This window comes from Mytilus galloprovincialis, chromosome 7 (genome assembly GCF_965363235.1).
Source record: "Mytilus galloprovincialis chromosome 7, xbMytGall1.hap1.1, whole genome shotgun sequence".
Classification (NCBI taxonomy): domain Eukaryota; kingdom Metazoa; phylum Mollusca; class Bivalvia; order Mytilida; family Mytilidae; genus Mytilus; species Mytilus galloprovincialis.
In genome coordinates this window covers 14,738,740-14,763,184 of record NC_134844.1, presented here as the reverse complement: position 1 = coordinate 14,763,184, position 24,445 = coordinate 14,738,740, and the positions used below count along the sequence as shown (strand labels likewise).

At 32.5% G+C, this 24,445-nt stretch overlaps 1 protein-coding gene across 5 annotated transcripts; it reads left to right on the top strand.

Annotated features, from left to right (window-relative positions):
- Positions 1 to 24,386, top strand: LOC143082383 (histidine N-alpha-methyltransferase-like). 5 transcript variants are annotated; one of them, XM_076258032.1, is made up of 8 exons: positions 1 to 162; positions 13,734 to 13,925; positions 14,799 to 14,937; positions 15,311 to 15,413; positions 18,165 to 18,268; positions 21,368 to 21,451; positions 21,914 to 22,090; positions 23,993 to 24,386. In XM_076258032.1, the coding sequence occupies exons 2-8, from the start codon at positions 13,749 to 13,751 to the stop codon at positions 24,172 to 24,174; spliced, it is 966 nt and encodes a 321-aa protein (XP_076114147.1). In that variant the 5' UTR covers positions 1 to 162; positions 13,734 to 13,748; the 3' UTR covers positions 24,175 to 24,386. The 5 variants fall into 5 exon arrangements, with proteins under 5 accessions (XP_076114147.1, XP_076114146.1, XP_076114148.1 ...); XM_076258031.1 differs by lacking the exon at positions 1 to 162 and adding an exon at positions 1,715 to 1,873 and having other exon boundaries at positions 23,993 to 24,385; XM_076258033.1 differs by lacking the exon at positions 1 to 162 and adding an exon at positions 10,328 to 10,981 and having other exon boundaries at positions 13,748 to 13,925; positions 23,993 to 24,385.
- Positions 24,387 to 24,445: the final 59 nt, after the last annotated feature.

The window sequence follows — 24,445 nt, the reverse complement described above, 5'->3', positions numbered from 1 at the left end:
ACAACTTGAGTAATCCTGTAATTAGTGTAATTGACATGTTTTCGCTGACTAGATGTAGCTCATTAACGTAGTTTTGTAAATCTACTCACTAATATCATTGTAAAAATGGGATTTCAACAGACCCTTGACTTTAGAATGAAAAGAAGCTAGGTAGCTGCTGGTGTAAGTATGTTTATTGATATAAAGCGGTGTTTTACTATACAAGTCATGTACTTATTTACATGGTAAGATGACAAAATAAATTGAACAAGAGCAGACAATTATTAAATTGCAGTGAAAGAAAGCTTTAACTTCTTGAAAACATTTTTTAAATTCACGTAAAAACTAAAACTATGTTGAAAATGCTTTTGAATGAGCACAAACAGTTGGATCCCCCTCCCATACATTTTTTAAATCTTTGGCTGAAACACCTTTTAAAAAAGGCTGGATCTGCCCCTGGTATGTACTTTTTTACTTTTCTTAATGTTAATTTTTAATTGACAATCTGACACTACCACATCCGACAATTGCAGTACCTCGGTACTAGAATCAGATTTATTTTTTGTCGTAAATTCACTTACACGTAACATAGCGAAAAATGCCAAAATAAATGAAGATTTAAATAATAAAGATTCATAAGTAGATGAACAAATACTAGGGAGAGCGTCTGTAATCTGTCGTAATAATGGTAATGTTACCGGGGCCCTATTGTCTTTCTGTGGGTGATTTCTGTGTAAACCTTCAAGCATTTTTGATACCACAAAATTCTTAGTAGTATCCTCTAAATTACGTTCCTTGTGAGAAAAAGAAATGCCACTTATATATAATCGAACTGTAGCTGGAGAAAAATGCTTCAATGATAAATAAGCGATGAATTGTACTAACTGTTCAACAGGAACTGGCCATACTTTATCCAGTGTATATAGTAGTTGGAATGAATCAAGAACAGATCTCGCTCTTGAATAGCTTTTCCATGTATTTCCGGCTAACGAATCGGAAAAAAGTCTAGCTGATTCCTCTGTTATAGAATCCATACTTGGTTCGGAATTGGAGTTGGTGTCAGAGATGCATTTGGTGCTAGGTTCCGGAAACGGGACCACAGATGATCTTGGATTAACTACACTAGCTTTAGGTTGTTCCTTCTCCTTAGGGTCGGCCATTCTTTGCCGTTTGACCCCCTGCCCTCTAGCTGGAGTCCCTTTCTTTGAATTCCCTCTTGGCATGGTAGATTAGAAAACTGGTCCGCAAATGAAAAACTAGGATGGCACTAAATCTAGAAACTGGCAGCAAACAAACAGCTAGGATAGTTCGTAATTAAGACAAAGAACGTCACACTTTTATATACGGCTAATGTTTCTTCGTTATAAAAACTCTTAAGTCAACAAAATGTTAGTTTGTGATGATACTCCGGAAATAATAACTACACAGGTGGATATTGCACAAAAACTAAGAATATAGACTAAGTCAAAATTATTTTTTATTATAACAAAATGTTTGTATACATGTATACTTGACGAGTTCTTTCTGGTTTTATATCTTTGAATTAGTAAATTAGAAAATTGTGTTTGTCGTTGTGTCTTTATCTTTTAATGGAGCCCCTGGTTTTGTGTGGGCGTGTTTAAATAATTATGTCGGGTTAAAGTTTAGTAAATAGAACTTCCATTTAAAAGTCTACTCCATTTCATTATGTTCACGGTATAGCAAGTTAAAAGAAAGAACTTATATATCATAAGATCGTTTCGGGAATCTCAGATAATTATTTTGCGTTGAATATCAATGAAATCTGTATGGAAAGTTTTGTGAAATATATTAAAATACTAGTAAACAATTTTTCAAGGATAATTTACGGACATGCCTCTTTTTAAAAATTTATACCTGTCAACATAAGCATACAGTAAGTGTCTGTATTAATTAATTTCATAACATGTCTAGTTTCGGAACATGTCTAATACATTGTAAATGAAAGTTTACTTGTATAGAAGAAGAAGATGAAAAAAAATGGGCTCACAAGGAGCATAATATAATATCATTGTAATATAATATTCTTTTACAAATATAATAAACAACACAAAGTTACAAACACAAATAAGAAACAACAGTTTTCACATATTAGTATGCGTATCATGATTCTACAATAGGTGTTAAAGTAAGATATTTGTTTGATTATTTTGTTTGATTATTTTTATTTTAAGACATATTCTTTCTAGTTTTTTGTGTTTCACAACGTGATCAGTTTTAAAATAAATCGAAAAGTATGCCGTTCATTTTAACAAAATCTTAATACTTCAAAAGTATAAATAAATAACATTTGAAAGAGTCATTAACACTGCAGAAATGCATTTATTGTGCCAGAATAGTTGTCCAATTGAAACTAATTTATATAATTTATATACTCGTTTTTCCTGTGTGTATTTGTGTAAAACTGACAGTCGACATTCTGTTTCTAAATATGTTTTAAGTTTTTTCCGTCGTGTATTTGCATGTAATATTTGCCACTGAACTACACCAACAACCGATCAACCATGTAAGCATCCAATCCAATTAACCAATATATAACTTTATATCCGAAAATGACACGAGTTCCCCACATGATAATCTGTGTATCTAATTATAGTTCAAAAGTCGAAGTGAAATCATGTACAATTTAGTATATTAAATGTTGTATCCAACTGTGATGCTGGTTTCAATGTCGCTTAAACCATACGTCTCATGATATGCAGTTTGCTATACACGTGTAATAGCACAATATGATTTGTGAGGAATTTGACATTGCAGACTCTGTAATAATCATTTTATTTCCATTATGGCCCAAGACCACAATTAATGATAAACTGGTCCGCCGTTCTATCTATAGCTTCGCACCGCATCAGTGTAGCGATAAGTGAACACAACAGGGGTCCAGTTCTTTTAATTAGAGTGTATTTTTCCTTATTTTTTTTTCTTTTCCTTCCTCAGTCATTTCTTAGATTTTTTTGGGTGGAAATGAAAGAAGAGAGGTGAAATAAATTTTTGGATGTTGTATTTAAACTGATTTTGATATGGAATGAGTGATTAGGCCAAGTGCAAAAAGGTAATATTTACAGTTTTCGGAACATCTCTTGACTTGTCAATAGGGGTATGGATGTGTATTGGCTAAATTTGTAAAAGTGATTGCTTCAATCTTTCTGAATTTTAGATATATATTTGGACTAGGACTATACATTACACACACACAAAATCTGACAAAAGTGCATGGTGCAATTTTTTTAATGATGGAAAACGTTATAAAGATCTGATAGAGGAATTAATTGTGGTCTGTGGCCTTATCAATCAATAAGTTAGTACGAGTATCTTCCCAGGACATCAAACTGTGAAATTATTGTGTGTCGATATGCTCATTAGCTTCTGTGTTTTAAACTTTAACATCTGTTAAAAATCTGAGGTCAAATGTGTTAAAGGTTCCTGTTTGGTGAATGTTATCTTAGTGTAGTGTCAGTATATTGTAGAATCAATAATAACTTTGTCACGGCTACTAAACGAAAAGGTTTTAATGTAATATATTTATTATGAAAATTACACTAAATAAAATGAAAAAGTATTTCCTGTACTAAACATATAAAACATATCAAATTGTTTGGCCTTGTGAAATCACTCAACTATCTGACAAATAATTTTGCTCCAGGACTTTGTCAGGAAGCGATTCTTTCGTGGAAAGAACACCAGCTGACAAGCCACTACGCTCAACTTGAACAACACAACTGACAAAAGAATGACAAATCGAAGCTTCATCTGACGGCCAATGCGTGGCAGTGGACCAGCCCCCGCGTGACGGTGGGCTACAATGCTTTAAGGTGTTGAGTTGAGGTTGGAGATGTTAAATGAAAAATGCTTGTAAAATGAATGAAAAATATGAATGATAAGTGAAATATTTGAAAAGGTGCCAAGAAACTCTGACGAAATAATGATTAGAAATCAGATGAGTCTGAGTGACTCCCAAGTATTTAGAATAAGGAATCCCCCGGGATCACCTTCAAAGAGTAAACGAATTACACAATAATAAGGTAAATAAAAGAAACAAAATATACATATTAAGGAAGCATGCAGTTCTACTGTCAATAAATTCGAAGTTGACTATACTATAATCAATGATTAATAGATTCAGCAAGCTGCTGTTGTGCATGCTTTAAAGAAATTGGTTGAGTTCGAATATAACGCACATAGTAATCTGAAGACCAACGACCTATCGTTTTAATCATGTGATCTTTTATGTTAGCTTCACCAACTGCGGTGCCAGCACCTATTCTAAATGAATGACCTGAAAAGTTTTTAGGATTATAACCGCATAACTCTAGAACATGTCTGATTTTAGTTATAAAGAAATATCTTTCCATAGCTAAATTGCCAATTGATACAAAAAGAGGGTCACTGTTTTGATAAGACGATATAAACGTTTTCCTGATTTCTAAATATCTTTTTAACACACGATAAGGACAAATATGACTATTAATTTTGTGTAACTGAATATATATACCCTTACGGAATGGATCAGTTTAGAACTGTTTAGCAGGTTAGGTGCAGGTGCAGGTTAGCAACATTGTCTGTGAATGAAATGTCTGATATACATAAATTAATTGCAGGTTCAAAATGTTCGGATTTGATAACAGTTATTTCTCCGCATCGGAGAAAGCCAAAGAAAGAAAGCACGCTAGCTGTTTCAATCATGAGGTCAATGAACTTTGAAAAAAACTCCCTTTCGTAATCTCTTTATAATTTGTTCAAGAATATAAATAGTGATTGGTAGCCTTATTCTTTTGTTTCGATTTTGAGATCGTTTAACAGAATTTAAGATCAATGTAAGCCTTGGCAATGGTTTGCCGTTATATAATTCTAATGGATCACTACAATTTTCCTTCAAATAATTGTACCTGATTCCACATAGATAAAGTTTAGTAGAATAATGAAGTTTCAGAACTGTTTGACAATGAGCAACAAAATATATGAGGATTTCTTCTGAAACTGGGGCCAAGTTATTTGTAAATGTCACATTTTTAACAGTAAATATCTCTTGAAATGCATGAAACCAATATCATACGCATCCTTGGTCCTTTTCGATATCGATGTTGTCCATAGTTTTTCGACAGTTTGTTTTAACACCATATTACATCTGTGATTTTGGGACACGGTTCCGGAATAGGGTCTGCATCTGGTGCCAGGGTTCTGAATCGTTGTATCTTGTCTGAAATTATTCAATATTTTTTCGAATACCTGCTACCATCAAGCTATGGTAAACACCCGCCAGCAGGCACAAGCACATATCTGTACAAAAGTGTTTGATAATATTCCTCAATGGTATTCCAAACAATATTACACGCCACACCTCTTTCCTACACAACGGCCTTGGTTGTCCCATATCCGGCTCGAGTCCACGAGGCTGCCAGCTCAATATCCGGCAGAGCCAAACCACAAGACTTGAAAACGTGTATTTGCTGTTTTCACCGCTCAACACACAGTACTTAGCAGTAAGAGAATGTGCACGGGTCCTCATGTGGACCAGCATATTGTGAACCAGCGCCCAGTGTGCAGGTCCAGTACAAAACAGTGACCATATTCATGTCACACCATCATGTTCTCGTCCCGAATGTGCACTTTATTTGTTGCTGGACGCCAAACAGCCATCAATCCTTCTCTTCTTCTGAACATGCATCACATAAATTCGATCAGCCTTCTCCTGCGGAGACTGGCTTCCATTTGTCTGAATCGAGAATGATGCCAAGATAGTCAAGACAAGTTACAGGGCCAACAGTTTTATGCATTGCTATTGGAACATTTAAGCGTTTAAAAATCATCATCATTAATGCCAGAGATCGCTCTCCGTCAGCGTGTGGCGGATTTATAGTTAAGAAATCATCTAACAGGTGTAAAATGTTATTGACCTTGTAGTTGTTTGTAGCAATATTGCTTGTGATAAATTATCGAATATGATAGGACTAGATCGGCAGCCGAAAGTTAATTGCACATAGAAATAATATTTATCTTCCAATTTAATGCAAAACAAAGGCCATTGTGAAGGTAAAATAGGCCAATTTTTGAATGCATTGGAAATATCGTATTTACATAACCAGGAATGTCTCCCGTATTTTAGGATTATATCTATACTGTTGTCGATCTTGACGTACGACATAGAGCAGGTGTCTTTGTCAATTAATTCATTGATGCTAAAATGAATATCACTTTGATGAGGTGCCGATAAATCCAATATAACTTGTTTTTTTCTTTAAATATTTTCCTTCCGCAACTCCCAACGGATTGACACGGTAACTTGAAAATGAGGTGTATCAAAAGGCCCGTACATAAAACCATTTTCACACTCCTTCCTTCACAACTCATTTACTACGTTCGGTTGCGATCGTGCAGACAAATTATTACAACATTCAAGGGTTAGTAAACTAGTTACAGACACTTTAGTGTCAAAACCATATTTTTAACCATTGCATAAATAATAAACAAAAGATTTGTCACTGTGTCACTAAGTTCCTTTTGTAATACTTCTACATTAATAGGAGTAGTAGCATGTAGGGGGAAGTTAATATTTGACAGTCATTTTTCGGAACCGAAGCTTGGCTTTGGTGCAGGAGTACTAGTCTTAGCAGCTGTGTTTTTAAAAGCGTGATTCTTTCTATTTTTCTCGCTATCTTTATGCGTAGATTGACGATGACAGGTGGTTACACTATGATCATAGTTACGACAATTGGAGCACATGTGTAAGAAAAGGCATCGACCGTCTTTATTACAGCCAGACAAGCTATTGAAGTTATTGCATATTTCTATCCCGTTGTGATAAAAACGCTTCCTACCACGAATATCAGAATTTCCGGTATTTTTGGTTAGATGTGGGGTCTGATAATTGCAAAGGACAGAACTTCGTGTCATGGTCAACAATGTGAAAAAGCTTGCACATATTTATTTCAACGCCCGCACCTATCAAGATCATCAGGTCGCGATCCCTTTTGCTCCAATCGACTTTAATTTGTTTCTCTTGAAGTAGGGTCGAGGCTTTAGCAGAAAACAATTTATGGTAATCGTAGAACTTATTACCGTAAAAGTTACTGATCTCGATGATATCCTCCTCATATGCGTCTAATTCAAATCTCCTAACTGTAAAAGCAGAAGTCATTACACGCTTGAATTTTCCGAAAGCCTTTATGAATTCCTGAATTGGTAGCTGTCGATTTAAGCGTGGGTCTGGCTTATTCCCCACGTTAATTTCCATACCGTCTGCCAAAATGGTATGTGACTGGGGACTCTCGAAACTAGAAATAAGGAGAGGAGCTATGTTAATGTCCTAACCCTGCATTATTTGTTTCTGTAATCCTGTATAAACTATGTCTACATTGGGAAAATCATCAGAACGAACTCCTGTTCTATTTAATCCATGATGTAACGCATCCGGTGTGTTTTGTAACGACGGTGCCGTATTGCTGGAATTGTAACATTGATGTAGATTATATGGTTTACTATTATCGTACAACTTCTCTGTCATCAGGGTATCGACGGATTTCTGAATGCCGTTTACACATTGTGACATAGTGTTAAAAGCAACCACCAATATATTAGTGTTGACATTTTCCGTAGCAGAAGTATGTTCAATGCTTTCACGGTTTTGAGTCTCTGTTGAAGCAGTTTGATTATCAGATGAAAAACTGTCTGTTGCACTTAAAGTATTTTCGATGGTTTCTAAGCGATCATCACTTTTGTTTACAATGTTTTCTGTATACAGAGATTGAACCACGTTTAAAGTTAGATTCGTAGGCACTTTGAAACCAATTTTAGACAGTTCGTCCACCATTTCGGTTTTTGTTTTCTCAGAATTAGTTTTTGTAACAACAATTTCGGTATAATAAGGCTGAAAACGGGATTTCCGTTTCGTCGCATTCCGTTTTTTACTTGGAGGCATAACTTATATTAACAGTGTTTTGAAAATAAGTTTTAAAAGCTGTTGCACCAAGGAGCAATTACTAAGACTGTGATTCAACTTGTGTTTCACGTGACACATTTATTGTAAAACAAATTTATAATCTACCATATATATATTCGCATTGTGAACACAACAACAATTGTTTTTTTTTAATTTTTAATAAAAGTATCAATAAATTAATGTTTCGGTTGACCGATATCCCTCATCATTATATGTAAAATAAATCTGATCAATATATGCTGGTTTTCCTGGCATCAGAACACAATTATTCTTCCCATTGGTTACAATGCGCATTTTTTTGTAAAAGTCAAATTGAATTAAAAAATTCGCATTGCTTCAAACATGAAATAAATTTATCTGCTTATAGACCATTATTATTCTAATAAAACATGCTTGTACAAGGACAATCCATCAATACTTTTTCTTTTGAGAGCCCTGTTAACATGCGAATGGTAGGATTTGAGTTTTGAATAAATGACGAAGACTAATTTCTACCCTACTTTCATTTTGGCCAAATCACTACTTTCACTTTTTCCACATGTTTCACTTATTTCAATGTAAATTCAACTGATAGGACCATTTAAAGAGTAAACATTTCAAAGTAAACAGTAGTCAGAATACTCAGGAAGAAATACCCCATATAATAATTGGGAACTATATTCTACCACGAACAAAGGAAATTAATTGTGGTCTGAAGCCTCCTAGTATAAAAGTTTTGAACGTCATTCAATTAAAAACCAAACCACGCTTGTATAATTCTAAAATGCAGATTTGGTATTAGCAACAGAGGCTGCGTAGATTTGCATCCGAAATGGTTGGCATTGCGCGATTTGAACTACGCCTTTTTATTAATCCCATATGGTACCAACGTTTTAAATTTGCGAATCTTAAATCTTTCCCGCATGATACTTTCCTCCCTAGACTAAGCAACGATGTGGTAAATGATGGAAATAGTCAGTCGATTTAGATCTGCTTTAGTGAGGACAGGGGTTCTCAAATGTTGACTGACAGGAAGGTCAGGCTTATATTCATAGTCACTACGATGGCCGTTCATACGTTAGTAGTTGGCTGTGCTGACTCCCAACTTACTGCATGTTTACCAGATATACACTGTTGAAAATACACATCTGAAGTTAAGAAGTGAACTTTCCAATGATAAACATAATATTTATAATTTGATTCTTAGAATAAGCGCATATGCATGTAACGGGTGCATTCATTGTAAACAGCAGCCTGTTTTAATATGCTTCATTGTGTTCTTCAATGAAACAAATCTCATGTGTTTCAGTCATTGATATTTCAGTATTCGCTAATGTCAAGTGGCTCATATTACATGCGTATTCAGGACGAAAGGCTTCAAACACTTGTGTTTCTACGGAGAGATAATAAAAACTTTGTTTCGACTAGCTGTCTTCAAATTCAAATGCATGATACACATGATAACAGAGACTACCAACACTGTGTACGAAGTACTTCGGCAAAAAATGTAGTATATAATAACCAGTACGATGATGGACGACCTACAGACATAGCTATATATAGACACCGTAAGATTTTTGTTTATCTTTTTCTTATTTGTATGAAATTGTAAAGTATAAATATAAATATAACAATTTTCGATTTATGATATGTTATATTTCCTACATCCGTTCTAGATTAATGGAGAAAAAAGTAAAGATACACGGCAAAAAGATAGAGTGAACCTTTCATTGATTTTTCAAAAAGTATTCTCATTAAATAGAGCAAGAACTTAAGGAAAGAAAGATAAAACTGGGATGTTGACATATATATTCAAAACCAGGTCCTTTCATTTCGACATGACTAATGTCTATCGTTCCATGAATAGAAATACAAATATTTGAGGTGCAAACAGTGACTAATCTTGCAATCTCCATGTACATATCTTTCTTTTCGTACGTTTAATTTTAATACAATGTGCACAATTTAATGATAAATAAAAAACAAAGTCGGTAAAAGTTTCACTCGATTTATTTTTTTGCCGTGTAGTTTTACTTCTAAAACGGATGAAGAAAATATAACAGTTCACAATCAAATATAGAATAAGAGCTAGATCAACAGAAATCCTACCGTTTCTATGGCTGTAACTGGTCCGTCATCGTACTGGACTATCGAGTCAAAATATTTTTTGTCGTGGTACTTTAGACCGGTGACCAATGATTTTTCATCAATATCAAATTCCATAATGAACCAAAAAAAATAAAGAGAAGTCCGAAAACAAACACTGACAGGATATCAGACTTGGAACAGACACATGTTGCATGTTCAAACTAGTTTGAACAATTTTGTTAACCACTTTTAGAATCAAAATTTCAGACATTCAATGCAATTACTTTTTTTGTATTTCTTCTTCGTCGACGACCGACCGACCGTCGACGACCGACCGACCGATCATTTCAGAATGAAAAAATCTATAAATAAAAAAATCTCTGTTCCTTGTCACGGATGAAATGTATATGGTCAAAATAACGCATAAATTTCCCCATTTACTGACATTATTTTCCCTTTCAAGCACTTTTGCGTTTTAATCTCCTCAAACAGACAATTCTAATTTATCGAAAAATACATTTGTTTCTATATAAGAATATAAAGATGTTTAAAATTATCATTTTTCAATCATATATTGCACCATAACTCTACTTTAAAAACAAAAGGTCATATTTGAAAAGAAAAAAGAAAAAAGAGAATTAATAGGCCCTTTTTTACATTTACCATGTGGGAAACACCTGTTAAAGTTATATGAAACTTCAAATTTAAAAAAAAAGTTGAATATGTTTTAACAAGAGTGCGTGAACTTTCTTGTAAAAGAAAATTCATCGTTGAACAGCGGTATACTACTGTTGCCTTTACTTAGTATAATCAAAACCTTCATAAATGTACTGCAATTGAATTATTGTCTTCCCGTACACTAGTATCGCTGATATTTTCCCGAATGCAGTGACCGTAACTACGAGACCTCTCGTAAGAAGTTCGACAACCACACAGCGCAAGTGCGAGGGAAAAACCGTGATGAAATAATGAAAACAAAAGGTAAAATTAAGAAAAAATACGAACACCAAGGAAAATTCAAAACGGAAAGTCACTTATCAAATGGCAAAATCAAAAGCTCAAACACATCAAACGAATGGAAAACAACTCTCATATTCCTGACTTGAAATAGGTTATTAAACCTGGTTTTATAGCTAGCTTAACCTCTCACTTGTATGGCAGTCGCACAAAATTCCATAATATTGACAACAATAAAAAAAAGCAAACAAACATAATAGGCCAAAATGTCAAAAACAGGGGTACAGGAGTAAACATCGTGTTATCATCTTATGTTTTTATCACTATAAAAACAAACAAATATGTTAGCAAAGAAAAAAATGCCATATAGACAAAGCACATAAGCGAAAATGAAAGACAAGATTACTGAAAATGACCATAGCATTATAACACAATTGCGGGATGTATAAGTACCGAGCCACGCTAAAAAGATATTATCAAAAATGGACTAAACAGTAAAGGTTAATAATATACAATTACTGACCTTTGATGAGGTTGGTACAATGATTTATCAACCCCTGAAATGTGATACTTACCAATGCCAACGGCAAATAAAGGAACGCTTTAAAGCGTAATTAAGATGCTAAACATCGTCAGTACATAGAATCTATATTTCAAGATCATCATATATTCTTTGAGAAGTTGATACGGAATATTTATCAACAAGGCCTTGGTATCCTCTGATGAACTGTTTTTAGAAAAAGGACAAGATGTTTTTTGACATAACGTATTATCGACAAAAAATGATAAATCTTTATCAATGCTTATGAACACTATCCTAAACTATAAAATGAATATATGTAGTAAACAAGAAATTGTATCAAGAACTTCCTCTAATATATTCAAACAAATACATACAAATAAATTTTGTCTTGACTGTGACTTTTCATCCTATCAAAATTGTGACTTTCTGTCATTTCGATAACAATTAAATTACAAGAAACTCGTTTCATATGTCTGTAAAAACCAGAAATTAATCATATATATGATTAGAAATGAATACATTGATTGACTAGTGCAATGGTTTGAATAAGTCTAACAACACAATTTAATCATTGTACATACCAAAAATGCCATTAAAATTTAATGACTCGTTTAAATAAAACAAAGACGAGTTGAACAACAAGTCCCAGATATATTCACAAAGTCTAGTGAACCGTATCACTGAGCACCAATATCCTTTTCGGACATTTCCGGTTGTCCTGCTGTTCTGACAAAGTCCAATACAACTTGCTAGATTTATGATATAAATGCATGCAAGCTTTATTTATTAAATTCAATTTAAATAATGTACACAATTTGGCATTAACATATTAATACAACTGAATTATTAATAGGATTCGGAAACAAGATGTTAACTTATATTACAGTCGGAAACCAGGTTGAAATAGAACAAAAGAATCGAAGCTCTTTGTTAGAGAAGGCGATAAATGTTTACTGTATTGTTTACTATAGTGACCAAATTTTTAAAAGTTAATAGAAACAAACAAAATTGCAGTTTTCTTCTCAATTACGAGGTGTTTTATTTTAAAAACACCATTTGCATAAGTTTTCAATTTATCTAGTACATAGTTAAGCAGAACAATTAGATATCAAGTCGACGACATGGGTATCTTTCAAGTTGGATGAAGAAAATGCATAACCTCCGATTTTTATGGAAAAATTACCACGGACGGAAAACATATCAATCTATTAGTTCAGTAATTTTCGTGTCTGCCCTTCCATTATGTGACTGAAGAAAAAATTCCAAAAAATGGGTAACAAAAAGAGAAAATCGAATGCACCTTTTTATGTTAGGGCGTGTTTGAGTTGAGTATTTTGTCTTGATATCGTACAAAGTAAGAATATTTCATACATCGTCTCGCTTCAGATTCTATCATTTTTATATATTAAAGCTACAGGTTGACTTTATAACACAAAAGAATCACAGTACTAAAAGATGAAATATATGGGTCAAGTGAAATACCTATCTAATGAGTCACAAAAACAGAGAAGGTGTGTTCGAAAAGCTATTTTTTTTACTGAAAGTTCTTGACGACAGTCTTTCAAGTTGGATGATGAAAATGCATATCTTCGAAAAATTCTAATTTTGTGTGTGTGATTACTAGGGTTTATAGTCTTCATACACTAAAAAAATCTAGTCTGCCCTTCCACGAAATATTTAATTAGAATTTTTTTAAATGTTTATGAATTTTTGAAAATTCCACCTGACAACCGATCAGACAATAGTTTTAAGTTGAATCAATGCAGACAAGATTATTAACTGATGCTCATTAGCTAGTTGATACATTTGTCTTTTAAAATACAACTAACATATAAGGATCGTAATGGTGCAATGTGGATAAATTTATCGGTTTCCAAGAGCAATATTGGTAGCGCGTCATCCCTACAATGGCTTCCATTTCTACTATTGTGAAAATGAACTGGCGTAATGGGGAGATAATTTTGATGAAGTAGACTCCTGACTGTTAATCCGTTTCCTAATTCAAATAACAACATTTCATATGCGTAATACTTAAGTAGTAGAAATTAAGTAAGTATAAAATTAAATATCTTAAACTAGACGGAAAACAAACATATTATAAAACAATGTTGTGGACACAAGAAGAAAAAAATGATTTTTAATCAGATCAGAAATACAATTATAGTAAAGTGCATGTTTCTGAACGGAAACAATTATTTTAGATATAAATATTCACTTAGACCTGTTTAGATGTTTATTGAATTATTATTGAAGTAGTTAAATTGAAGCATGGACAACATGATTAAGGCAGAACTACTTAAAGGACTTGCAGGAAATCCAGTGCATATCCCAGCATGGTACCGTTATGACGAAGAAGGTTCTAGGTTAAATGATATGTGTATGGAGCAGTGCAAATGGTACTACTTTCATCGTTTTGAAATGAAAATTCTGAATGACATTTCAACAGTACGTACTCATATGATTTTGTTGGGTAAAAAAACACGTTGTTTGAATAGAATTAGATATATAATATATGGAAGTTATTATATAATAACATTGATTCCTAACTAAACATTCTTAGTTATTGTAAAGATCTGTAAACATAGTTGTTCTACAAAAACAAATCAAGACAAGAAAGGATGATGTAGTATAATTCTAATGCATCCGATGATGCAGAACTTGTGAGAGACTCAAGAACACAGACGTGAGGATTGAGCATTGTACGGTCTTCATCAGTAAGTAAAACGAATACATAAGATATCAAAGGTCTGGGAAAAGACAATTTGAAACAATATAGATACTAAAACAAATGGTCTGAATTATAATTGGACAATAAACGATGAACGATGAACAAATATTACAGACAGCAACCAATGTGACAGGGTTTAACAGGTATACGGGCGTTCATCACTCCTAACCACATGAGACAGTGATGTTATAAAATAATATAACAATTTGTAAAAAAAACAGCCTTATTTAAACCGAACATTGCCCTGCAAAAATAATTTTGTAGATCGCCATCCTATCCCTACCAGTTCCGTCATCACATGTATGGCGTAAGGCTAAATAAAATTTGCATAAATAGGATTTTTTTTCAAATGTTGAAAAATGTTTCATCAATTAAAAAATTCTTGCATTCAAATTCCATCACGTTGAATTCATCAACCTCCCAACATTGAATCTTGTCATGTGAGTGAAAAGAAAACAGAGGCCAAATTTCAAATTTATAAAACCTATCTAGTTGGTATATGATAAAATTGTGTAAGGGATATAAAATACGAAGTAGAAATAAGAAAAAAACATAATAATTTCATTATTTAGTTTAGTTGTATTTTGAAGGAATTAATAGAATATTTGAAAGATTCGAGAATGGTTGTTGACCTTGGTAGTGGAAATGCAACCAAGACGATGTTGATCTTAGATAATCTTTTAAAGACACATGACTCTCTAACTTACGTCCCAGTAGATATTTCTACAGGTTGGTATACTAATTAGCATATTTTATATAAAAAGCATATTCTTCTCCTTTATTTGAGGGATTCCAAACTTGAGAAATATTTAAAAAGAAAGGCTATTTTTTTTATGCTGAAACATTTCTTGATCAATATTGCTACTCCATTTTAGGCCATGTACTTAGAATCAAAGTATCACAAATGCCTTTACATTTATTTGTCTTGTGATTTATTCAACAGCACAAAGTCAAAGGTACACTTCTTTGATGTATAATTCTAAAATAAAATTGGGATAAAACGGATTTATCATATTGCTTTTAATTGAAGATAATTTTCTTATATTCAATTTAATGTACGTCAGATTATATACAATTAACATTATGAATCAATATTTCATAGAATTTCTCAACAAAACCGCTGCCAACCTGAAAACAATTTATGGAAATAAATTAGAAATCAAGCCGATCGGAGAGGAATACTTGGTAGCACTAAGAAAAATAAAGTAAGTTTTCTGTATATTCTATACTTATAAAAATGTCTATGGATAGCACTGAAAAGAGTATTGATTAAAATTGGTCTTCCAGAGATACTTATTTTTATATGATAATGAAAAAAGAACCTGGTTAGATTCTGTCTGTTTAGTGTTAGGAAACAATCTTAATTGGTTTATACATGTTGCATCTTTATTTGCTCTAATGTTTTAGTTAAAAATCTACGATGAGACAAATAGTTGAATAAAGTTTGACCTATTTTTACAGCGGATGACCTTGAGAGTGTTATTCTGGGGCACCATCCACTTCATGTAAATCGTATAAATACCAGGAAATTATCGAGTCCAAAAAAACATTCCTTATCGCTTGTTATATATTAATTTCATCAATAAGTATTCATGAAAATAATTTTTAAGAACATAGATAAATGATATGAAAATGTTTTGTCGTGAGAAATATATATTTCATTAACAAATCATTAATACCGAAAATTTGTGTTAACGCATGCGGAAGAATATCTCGAGGATGTTTTGCAACAACAGCGGGATTGAAAGAAATTGAGAGGTGAACCATATTATGAAGTCTATATATAGAACTGTATGCTATGCACTACAGTTTGGAAATAAAGACAAGTTTGTTAAATGCATGAAATATGCAAAGCTCAGTCCTAATGTATATATATATTCTAGTTATTACATTTATTGACTGTTATTTTAAAGATATGTAATGTTCAGCCCAATGTATGATTTTAAGTCATGATATTTTTACTGTTTTTAGAAGTTTAGGAGACTATAGAACTGTATGCTATGCATTAAGATTAAAATATGGAAAGCATAGAAAATATGTTGAATACAATAATGAAATGCTTACTGCTGTGTATATTATTTAGTTAAAGTATTTTACTACATGTATTGTGTAAAATATTTGGAGTCTATAGAAAAGGTGGTATGAGAAGACACCTCTCCACAAGAAACAAAATGACGAAAAAGTTAACAATAGGTCACCATACAGCCTTCAACAATGAACAAAACACATCCCATAGTTATGTATAAACGGCAATATGTAATGACAAATGTAAACCAATAAAAACAAGAAAACAAATGGCAACATTAATGTACAAAATAAACAAAAAACAAGTTATACAGCAACGAAAAACAATCCCTGTTTTACAGGCTCCATACTTGTGACAGACATGTTCATAACATGGTTGTGTTTAACATGTTTTGATGGCGCCAAATCCTCCCCTTACATGAGAAAGTGGTGTTATAGTACAAAATCAGAACAAACTATAAAACTCAATTAAAAAATATATCCCGATGTAGATATGAAATTCAATAAATTAAAAAAAGACTGGGTACAAATTTTATTTTGTCACATCTTCAACAAATCCAATAATAAAGAAATAATAACAGTAGTATATTGCCACCAAAATAACGTAGGATGGACCAATGATTTGCCTTGTTAGAGGATTAAAGCAAAAATACATATACATTACCCAACCCTTATACCACATCCTAATCATAAACTGAAACCTACAATAAAAACAATTAATCTAATATACATGGATCAACACATTTTAAACAAACCATTTTTTCCAATAACTTGCATAGTCAATATATGTTATATGTCCAAAAAAATGCAGAAGGTTTTAAAGAGCTGATTAAAGTATAGAAATATGAATGCTTACTCAAATCCAACCTATAAGAAAAACGAATTATTACAGCAGGGTCTCAACAATGCACTTGCACTGCACTATCATTAGAATAGTAAAATAGAATGATGGTATACATAGATGAAAGTTTGCCTATAGAGTTATTAAGATGATCTGTTATATATATAACTGTTATACACATAGTAATATAATATAACAACAAGCCAAATTATACTGATTACAAATGATTATATCACAACAATATAATAATTATTACAGTGAGGTTGAATTCCCTGTCATTTATTAATCATCCACACAGATACTTGTCTCAGAAAAAAATACATATCGATGTACCTTATCCTAACTTTCAGGTATAGAGATATGATTTTTTTTCTGAGATAAGTGCCTGTGATCATCCTCCAGAACTTGCGGTCATCAGATGATCAGTATTTCAGTACTTTGATTAAAGAAAGTAAGTTTATCAAATGGAGACCGTCGCTTGGCTCTCATGACCTCACAGAAGCCATCTTTCCAAATTTTTGTAATTCATTGTTTTAACACAGAGACAATGCAGACAATGTAAAATCGTGATTAGATATATACTCAAGACGCCGTATTGTTGACCAAAAATGTCCGAAGAACGCGGTCTACCAAAAATAATCCTCTACAAAAACTATGACCAAAGCGCTTGTAACCAATGATGGTAATTATATAAAAAATTCACAATTTTGCAAATAATATAACAATAACAATTCTGCCAATGAAAATTTTACAAATCGACCGTTCATCTTTTTCAGTGTGCGGGGAGGGATGGTATCTAAATTTACTTTATTATTGTAAATAAATATATCAAAAGTATAATACATTTTTTTTTAAATTATTAAGAATAAAAAAATACATCGATTTAAAAAAAAAAGAAATCTTGTTTCTCTTTGTTATTGAAAATTTAATTTGTCTTGAAATAATACGTTTTATTATAGACAACTGTTTCAGACAGAGTTAGAATTTTATTTTATCTTTTCAATGTGTTGGTTGATGTTCGAATTCCAATTAACATAACATAAATGTATTTAGTTGTAAGGAATTTTCACCGCACTATTTTCATTCACAGAACAATGACAGATAGAAAAATAATTGTATGGTTTGGAAGTTTGCAGAGTTTATCGTTAGAAAAGCAGTTAGATTATCTATTGGAAATACGAAACACCATGCAAGGTACAGACATGTGTAAAAAACCTCACAATTCTATGTCGTAGATATAAGTTTTAGAAATGAGCATATGTTTTTTGTCCATTGATTTATGAGTTTGAACAGCGGTATACTACTGTTGCCTTTATCTACCACTGAAATGTGTCCACTTGCAATTGTGTTGGAGACATTTGCTTAATATATCAAAAGTAGAAGATATTTGTCATGTAACGATTTTTTTTGTTCAATAGAATAAATGAATTCTTTATTGCAAAATGCAAAAACCAGATTAAGGTGAACGTGAACATTCCGAATTAAACAGACAGATAAACGTGAAATGAGTACACAAATGTAAAAGTGTGATCGTCACTTGCTTTCATCTCGAATAAATGTTCAAAATACAGCATTCAATTTTAGATCTTATATTAATAGGTCTTTGAAATTAAAACAAACAAGTTACTTACTTCTTTATGCACTGCTCCGATGAAGCTATTGTATCAAGGGTTTTAAATGGTAAAGTTGAAACAATCCCTTCGAATTTTAAGGACGCCATCATGATACGGTAGACCGTATAGAAACATTTGTGTTAAAAATGACAAAGAATATGTTCTAATTGTCGTATTCACAATCAAGTCATCTCTTGTCATCAAATGTGACAAACCGAATGCGACTTATAGCCGTTCTCATACTTGCTATGATAAGAAAACATTAAACTTTTGTTACAAGCACATGAACAATTTGACAATAGAGTCCCAGGTTAGCATGAGGGTTACAGCTTTTACATTAATGCTAGCAAGGCAAATCTTTGTTTGGCTTGCTTGCTTTGTTTGTATTAATGTTTGCTCAAGCATGGTAATTAAGATAGGCGGGGCTTCAGCTTGTATACATCATACTTAAAATTTATTGGACGTTATGTTGGAGGTTAAGGACACTAGATTTTAAAACATCACATGATACATATTCTCACATGTTTCCTTACCTGTAAATATACAATACAGACAGGTTTCTACTTCGTCGAAATTATCTTTCTATTACGCCAGTTCATTTTCACAATCGTAGAAACGGAAGACAATTTTTTTTCAGAGATCCAACTTAAAGAATGTCGTCAAGCACTTTTAGTAAAATAGCTATTCGACCACACCTACTCTGATTTTGTGATCCATTGGATAGATATTTCACTTGATCCCTATATTTCATCTTTTAGTACTGTGATTTTTTATGTTATAAAGTCAACCTGTAGTTTTGCTATATGAAATGATAGAGTCTGAAGCGAGATGATGTATCAAATACTCTTGTTTTGTACATTTTCAAGACAAAATATTCATCTCAAACACACCCTAACATAAAAAAGGTGCACTCGATTTTCTCTTTTAGATACAATTGTTTCCCATTTTTTTGAATATTTTCTTGAGTTGCATAGTCGAAGGACAGACATGGAAATAACTGACTGAACTAATAGATTGATATGTTATAAAAACAATATTAGGTCAATAAATGTTGAAGGCCATTTTCTCAGCCTCATACAAGAAAAAAGTTTATATTTTTCTTTCATTGACAAATTATTGTATTTTTACGGGTGAGAAAACATGTGAGAATATTTGTCATGTGATGTTTTAAAATTAAGTGTCCTTAACCTCAGACATAACGTCCAATACAATCTAAGTATGATGTATACAAGCTGAAGCACCGCCTATCTTAATTACCATGCTTGAGCAAACACTGATACAAATAAAGCAAGCAAGCCAGACAAAGATTTGTCTTGCTAGCATTAATGTAAAAGCTGTAAGCGTTATTTTAACACCATCACTCTTTTATCTGCATAACCCGAGTCGAGTGCCTGTTATTCAGTGGTTGTTGTTGACTTATTTCCGAAATATTTTTTTTCGTAAATTGTGTTTTTATAAATAAGGCTGTTTTCTCGTTAGGACTGTTTCACATTTTTCATGTCGGGGCCTTTTATAGCTGCCTATACGGTATAGGTTTTTTTTTCATTTTAACAGGCCGTGTGGTGACTAATATTGCTTGTATCCAAGTCATTTGAACAGTGGATAGTTGTCTCATTGGCAATCAAACCACATCTCCTTATTTTTATATTGATTAATTAGGTTAATACAGCTTATAAAATAAGGCGAATACTAACTGACTATGCCATTGCAAAAAACAAAAAACGAACAAAAGACAAATAACAGCACATTAAACACAGCATAGGAAGCTTAAGACTAAGCAACACCACAAAAAAGGTGTTCTATCAGGTCCTCCGAAAGGGTAAGCAGATCCTGTTCCACATGCGACAACCGTCGTGTTACTCCTATACAATACGTTCATAAATTATTTCAAGTGATTAGGCTGTGATTTGTTTGGGGTTCCTTAAATAAATTGGTAACATATAACGGAATCAGGTCATTCGTCTTGCAACCAATAACAAACCACCGTTTTCTAAATTAATCTTGGTGTAACATTTTCATCAATATTTGTTAACATATATTTACCCTAGAGACACATACATATATATGTAATTGAGAATGGAAACAGGGAATGTGTCAAAGAGACAACAACCCGACCAAAGAGCAGAATACAGCTTAGGATAACAAATGGGTTTTCAACGCAGCGAAATAATCCTGCACCCGGAAGCGGGCATGTGTGCATGTACCTGCCCTGCATAATTTACCTCGCCAGTGGGGTCTTATAATACATTTTTGTTTTGTTATTTTGAAAATTTCTTTTTCATGGCAAATATTTAATAATTTCTGTTTAATTTAGTCACAACTGTTTTAATTCATACTATGGACAATTTTGAGGTTGACATAATATATAAACACCTGCACTCAGTTTAGTTCTCTATTTATCATTTGTTATTCGTATTCAGCCGCAGATCCAGGATTTGATGTTAGAGGGGGTGCTCCTGAGAATTAGGAATTAGAGGACATTATTTTGACACAAAATTGGCTGTATTTCTACCTTTAATATATATTCTTTTTCTTTTTTAAGAAGGGGAAGGGGAGGGGGGAGGGGAGAGGGCGGCTGCCGTTTGCACCTCGCCTAAATCCGTACTTGGTAATATTGGAATTGTGTTTCATTCACGTATACCAAACAACTTATTTATTAATTGTTTGCATTTTGTTGCAGTCGAAGACAGATTATTGATTACATTAGATGTCACAGACACTTCTTGTAAGCAGACGATAGAGCTTGCTTACTTAGATCCGGAAGGTAAATATAAGTCTCCATGCGTGTGACAGTACACAAACGTACCACATCTCATTTCCAACCTCTTTCGATTTTTTTACTTACCTTTAACGTAACGTACCATTATGTTTAAACTTACATATATAAATGTCAAATCTTTGATTTTTATTTTCCATGTAACATTTTTGATATAGTACAATTTTCCCCTGAACTTATAAAATAAGTTGCTCACTTTTAATTTAAATCTCGTTAAAAAGGAACAATACAGCTTTGCTGCATGCCACTGATTTGTTGAATATTTCCCCTATTTGACTGGCAACACTGCCCAGTTTATAATGACAACATACTACAATCTACTACTAGTATGAAATCTGTCATATTAGAACAAAATAACTGTATAAAAAGTTGTTATATCGTAAAATGTACTTTTGTATTAGTCTTTGGTTATCTTCTCAAAATAAATTGCGATTAATATTCTTTTTGTAGGATACTGCGAAAATTTTCATCTGAATTCCATCCATCGTTTGAACAGGGAAATGCATGCTAATATTGATATATCAAAGTTCAAAATTAAGAATGAATTGGTTGTGAATTCAATGTCAAATAATTGTAGCTACGTGAATGTGTGGATAGAGGCAATCGAGAATTGTGATGTTCACATAGGTTTGTATAAAATAAATATGACTTAAGTTTTTGTGCATGTCTGTACGAATTTTGTTTTCAATCGTTTTTAGTACATGTCTTAGGCTATTTTTGACATGCTCTTGTCCTTATTTATGCTTGAATGTTTTGTCTAAATGATGTGTATTATAATCACCATATATTTTGAAAAAAGAGCTTGACCGATACCGTAAAGTCAGCTATAAAAGACCCAAATATGATAAAATGTGAAAAAAATCAAACAAACAAACATACGGCCTCATTTATGACAGAACAATTAGAAAACAAAAAATGTGACAGACAGCAACCAACGACAACCACTGCATTGCTGATTCTAGCGAATTATCACTTAGGTTGGGTCAAAATCTGCTCTGGTTAATTTGACAAGATTTAGTAGATATATCAGAACGTGCAATGATTGTAAATTTCTGGCCGAATGTAATTATTTACTGTTGGCAATTCAGTATCGTCAACTGATCGCTATTATAATGTATTGGTATATACCATGAGCCTTGTTAAAATATTAACGATTTTGTCTATGCTTCAACCTTTTATATGAATGCATTTTGTTTTTGTAGTAGGAAATAACACAATTGCAAAGCGTTAGTAAAAATCCTTATATTTCTATTTAAGAAGAACAACGTTTTTTTGCAAAACCTGTAAGCATATGACAACATTGTACACACAAACGACTTTCAACCTGGGGTAAAAAAACATACGTCCACTTCACAGAAAAAAAAAGCATTAAGCAATACAAACCCCACTAAAAACCGGTTGTGAGATCGTGTGCTCGGTAAGGGTCAGCAGTTCCGGCAAATTCATTCACAAAATATCTTTCTGAGTAACTTAATCTATATTCATGTGAAATATAGATTAATTAAAAAGAAATCGATGCGTATACAAAGGCAGCTAGAACCTAGAGCCGTTGGCAATATTTTTTGGACCAATGTTCTATGACGTTTTTGTGCGTGGAAAATATAAGTCCATTTCTTTTCATTTGTAAATTATTAGATATTCAAAGTTTATTTTTAAGTGAAATGACAATCTCTATCATAACATCTTATAAAGGAAGCAACAGCTATTTTGTCTCAAAATCAAACAGTAATGTTTTTGTAGACAAAGATGTTTTCGTCTTTCTAACAGCTATATTTTAAATGATTGAATAGTGTAACGAGTGCTCCATAGAGGATACAGGTGTTTTATATTTATGGGAACACAGCTTGAATTCTACAGTAACGTGTATATCAAAGTTGCTACTTGAAACTTTGCATACATTGTATCACAAACACTTAGTACAAAAGAAAAAAAAAGAAGATAATCAGGATTCAAGAAAGCCCAAACTTGTCCCAAGATTCTTGACACGGATATCATTTTACATAAATAAAGCATTCATTTATAAAGGGTCAATTGACTGTACAATAAGATAAAAGTATAATTTGTATCTCTGAAATTACAAATAATGCAAAAACTGCTTGTTTGCACTTACGCAACTATATTAATCATTCAACGGGATTTGATCTCACGAGAAAGGGATAATTTTGAAGTGAGCTCCATATCGAAAGCATGTTCAAAACATTTGAAGTATACTTATATTTAGTAAAGAATCTAATAGTCTAATAGGGAGACAATGACCTATAAATTTTGCCAAAATACAAAAAGGTAATTCTGTGTCATATATGTCGATGTTATATATCTTTAACATCAGAAATTATTTAGTGACATATTTGTGATGTCTGAATTATAGTGTTTAAATATTATCATCCAATTACATTTGCATCAAAAGTTTAAAGTTCTTATTTGAAGGCCGATAAATTGTTTTATTTCAGCAGTTTCAGGAGCTATGAGCTCTTAGCATACCTCTCTCATTTGAATATTTCGATTGAGTTCATTTTATTAATATTGTAGGAAAATTAAATTTAAACCGGAAGTTTCAAAAAGGAGAAAGATTGTATCTCCACGAAGAGGGCGGGATAAGCTGCAAATATACTATTGATCAATTAGAATATATTTTGAATAAAGCATCACTAGGAATGGAGAAATACTGGATGAATGAGCACGTGCTAGTGCTAGTAGTGAACCGATTATAAATTATCAATGACTGTTTATTGGTTTGCATTAGTTATCTTTTTTTTTACTCTTTGTGTGCATTGTAACTTGTAACAAGAATATTAGTTATAAGATGTGTATGACTCCTATTGTTGTGCAGTGTAATTAGTAAACAGAATATTAGTTATTAGATGTGAATACATAAAACATTTGGTCAATTATACGAAGCTGGTATTAATAGTTAAAATCCCAAACCATTTATATCGTTTTGGCTGTCTTTAAGTCTCTCTATTTATACAATTGTTTTTCTGC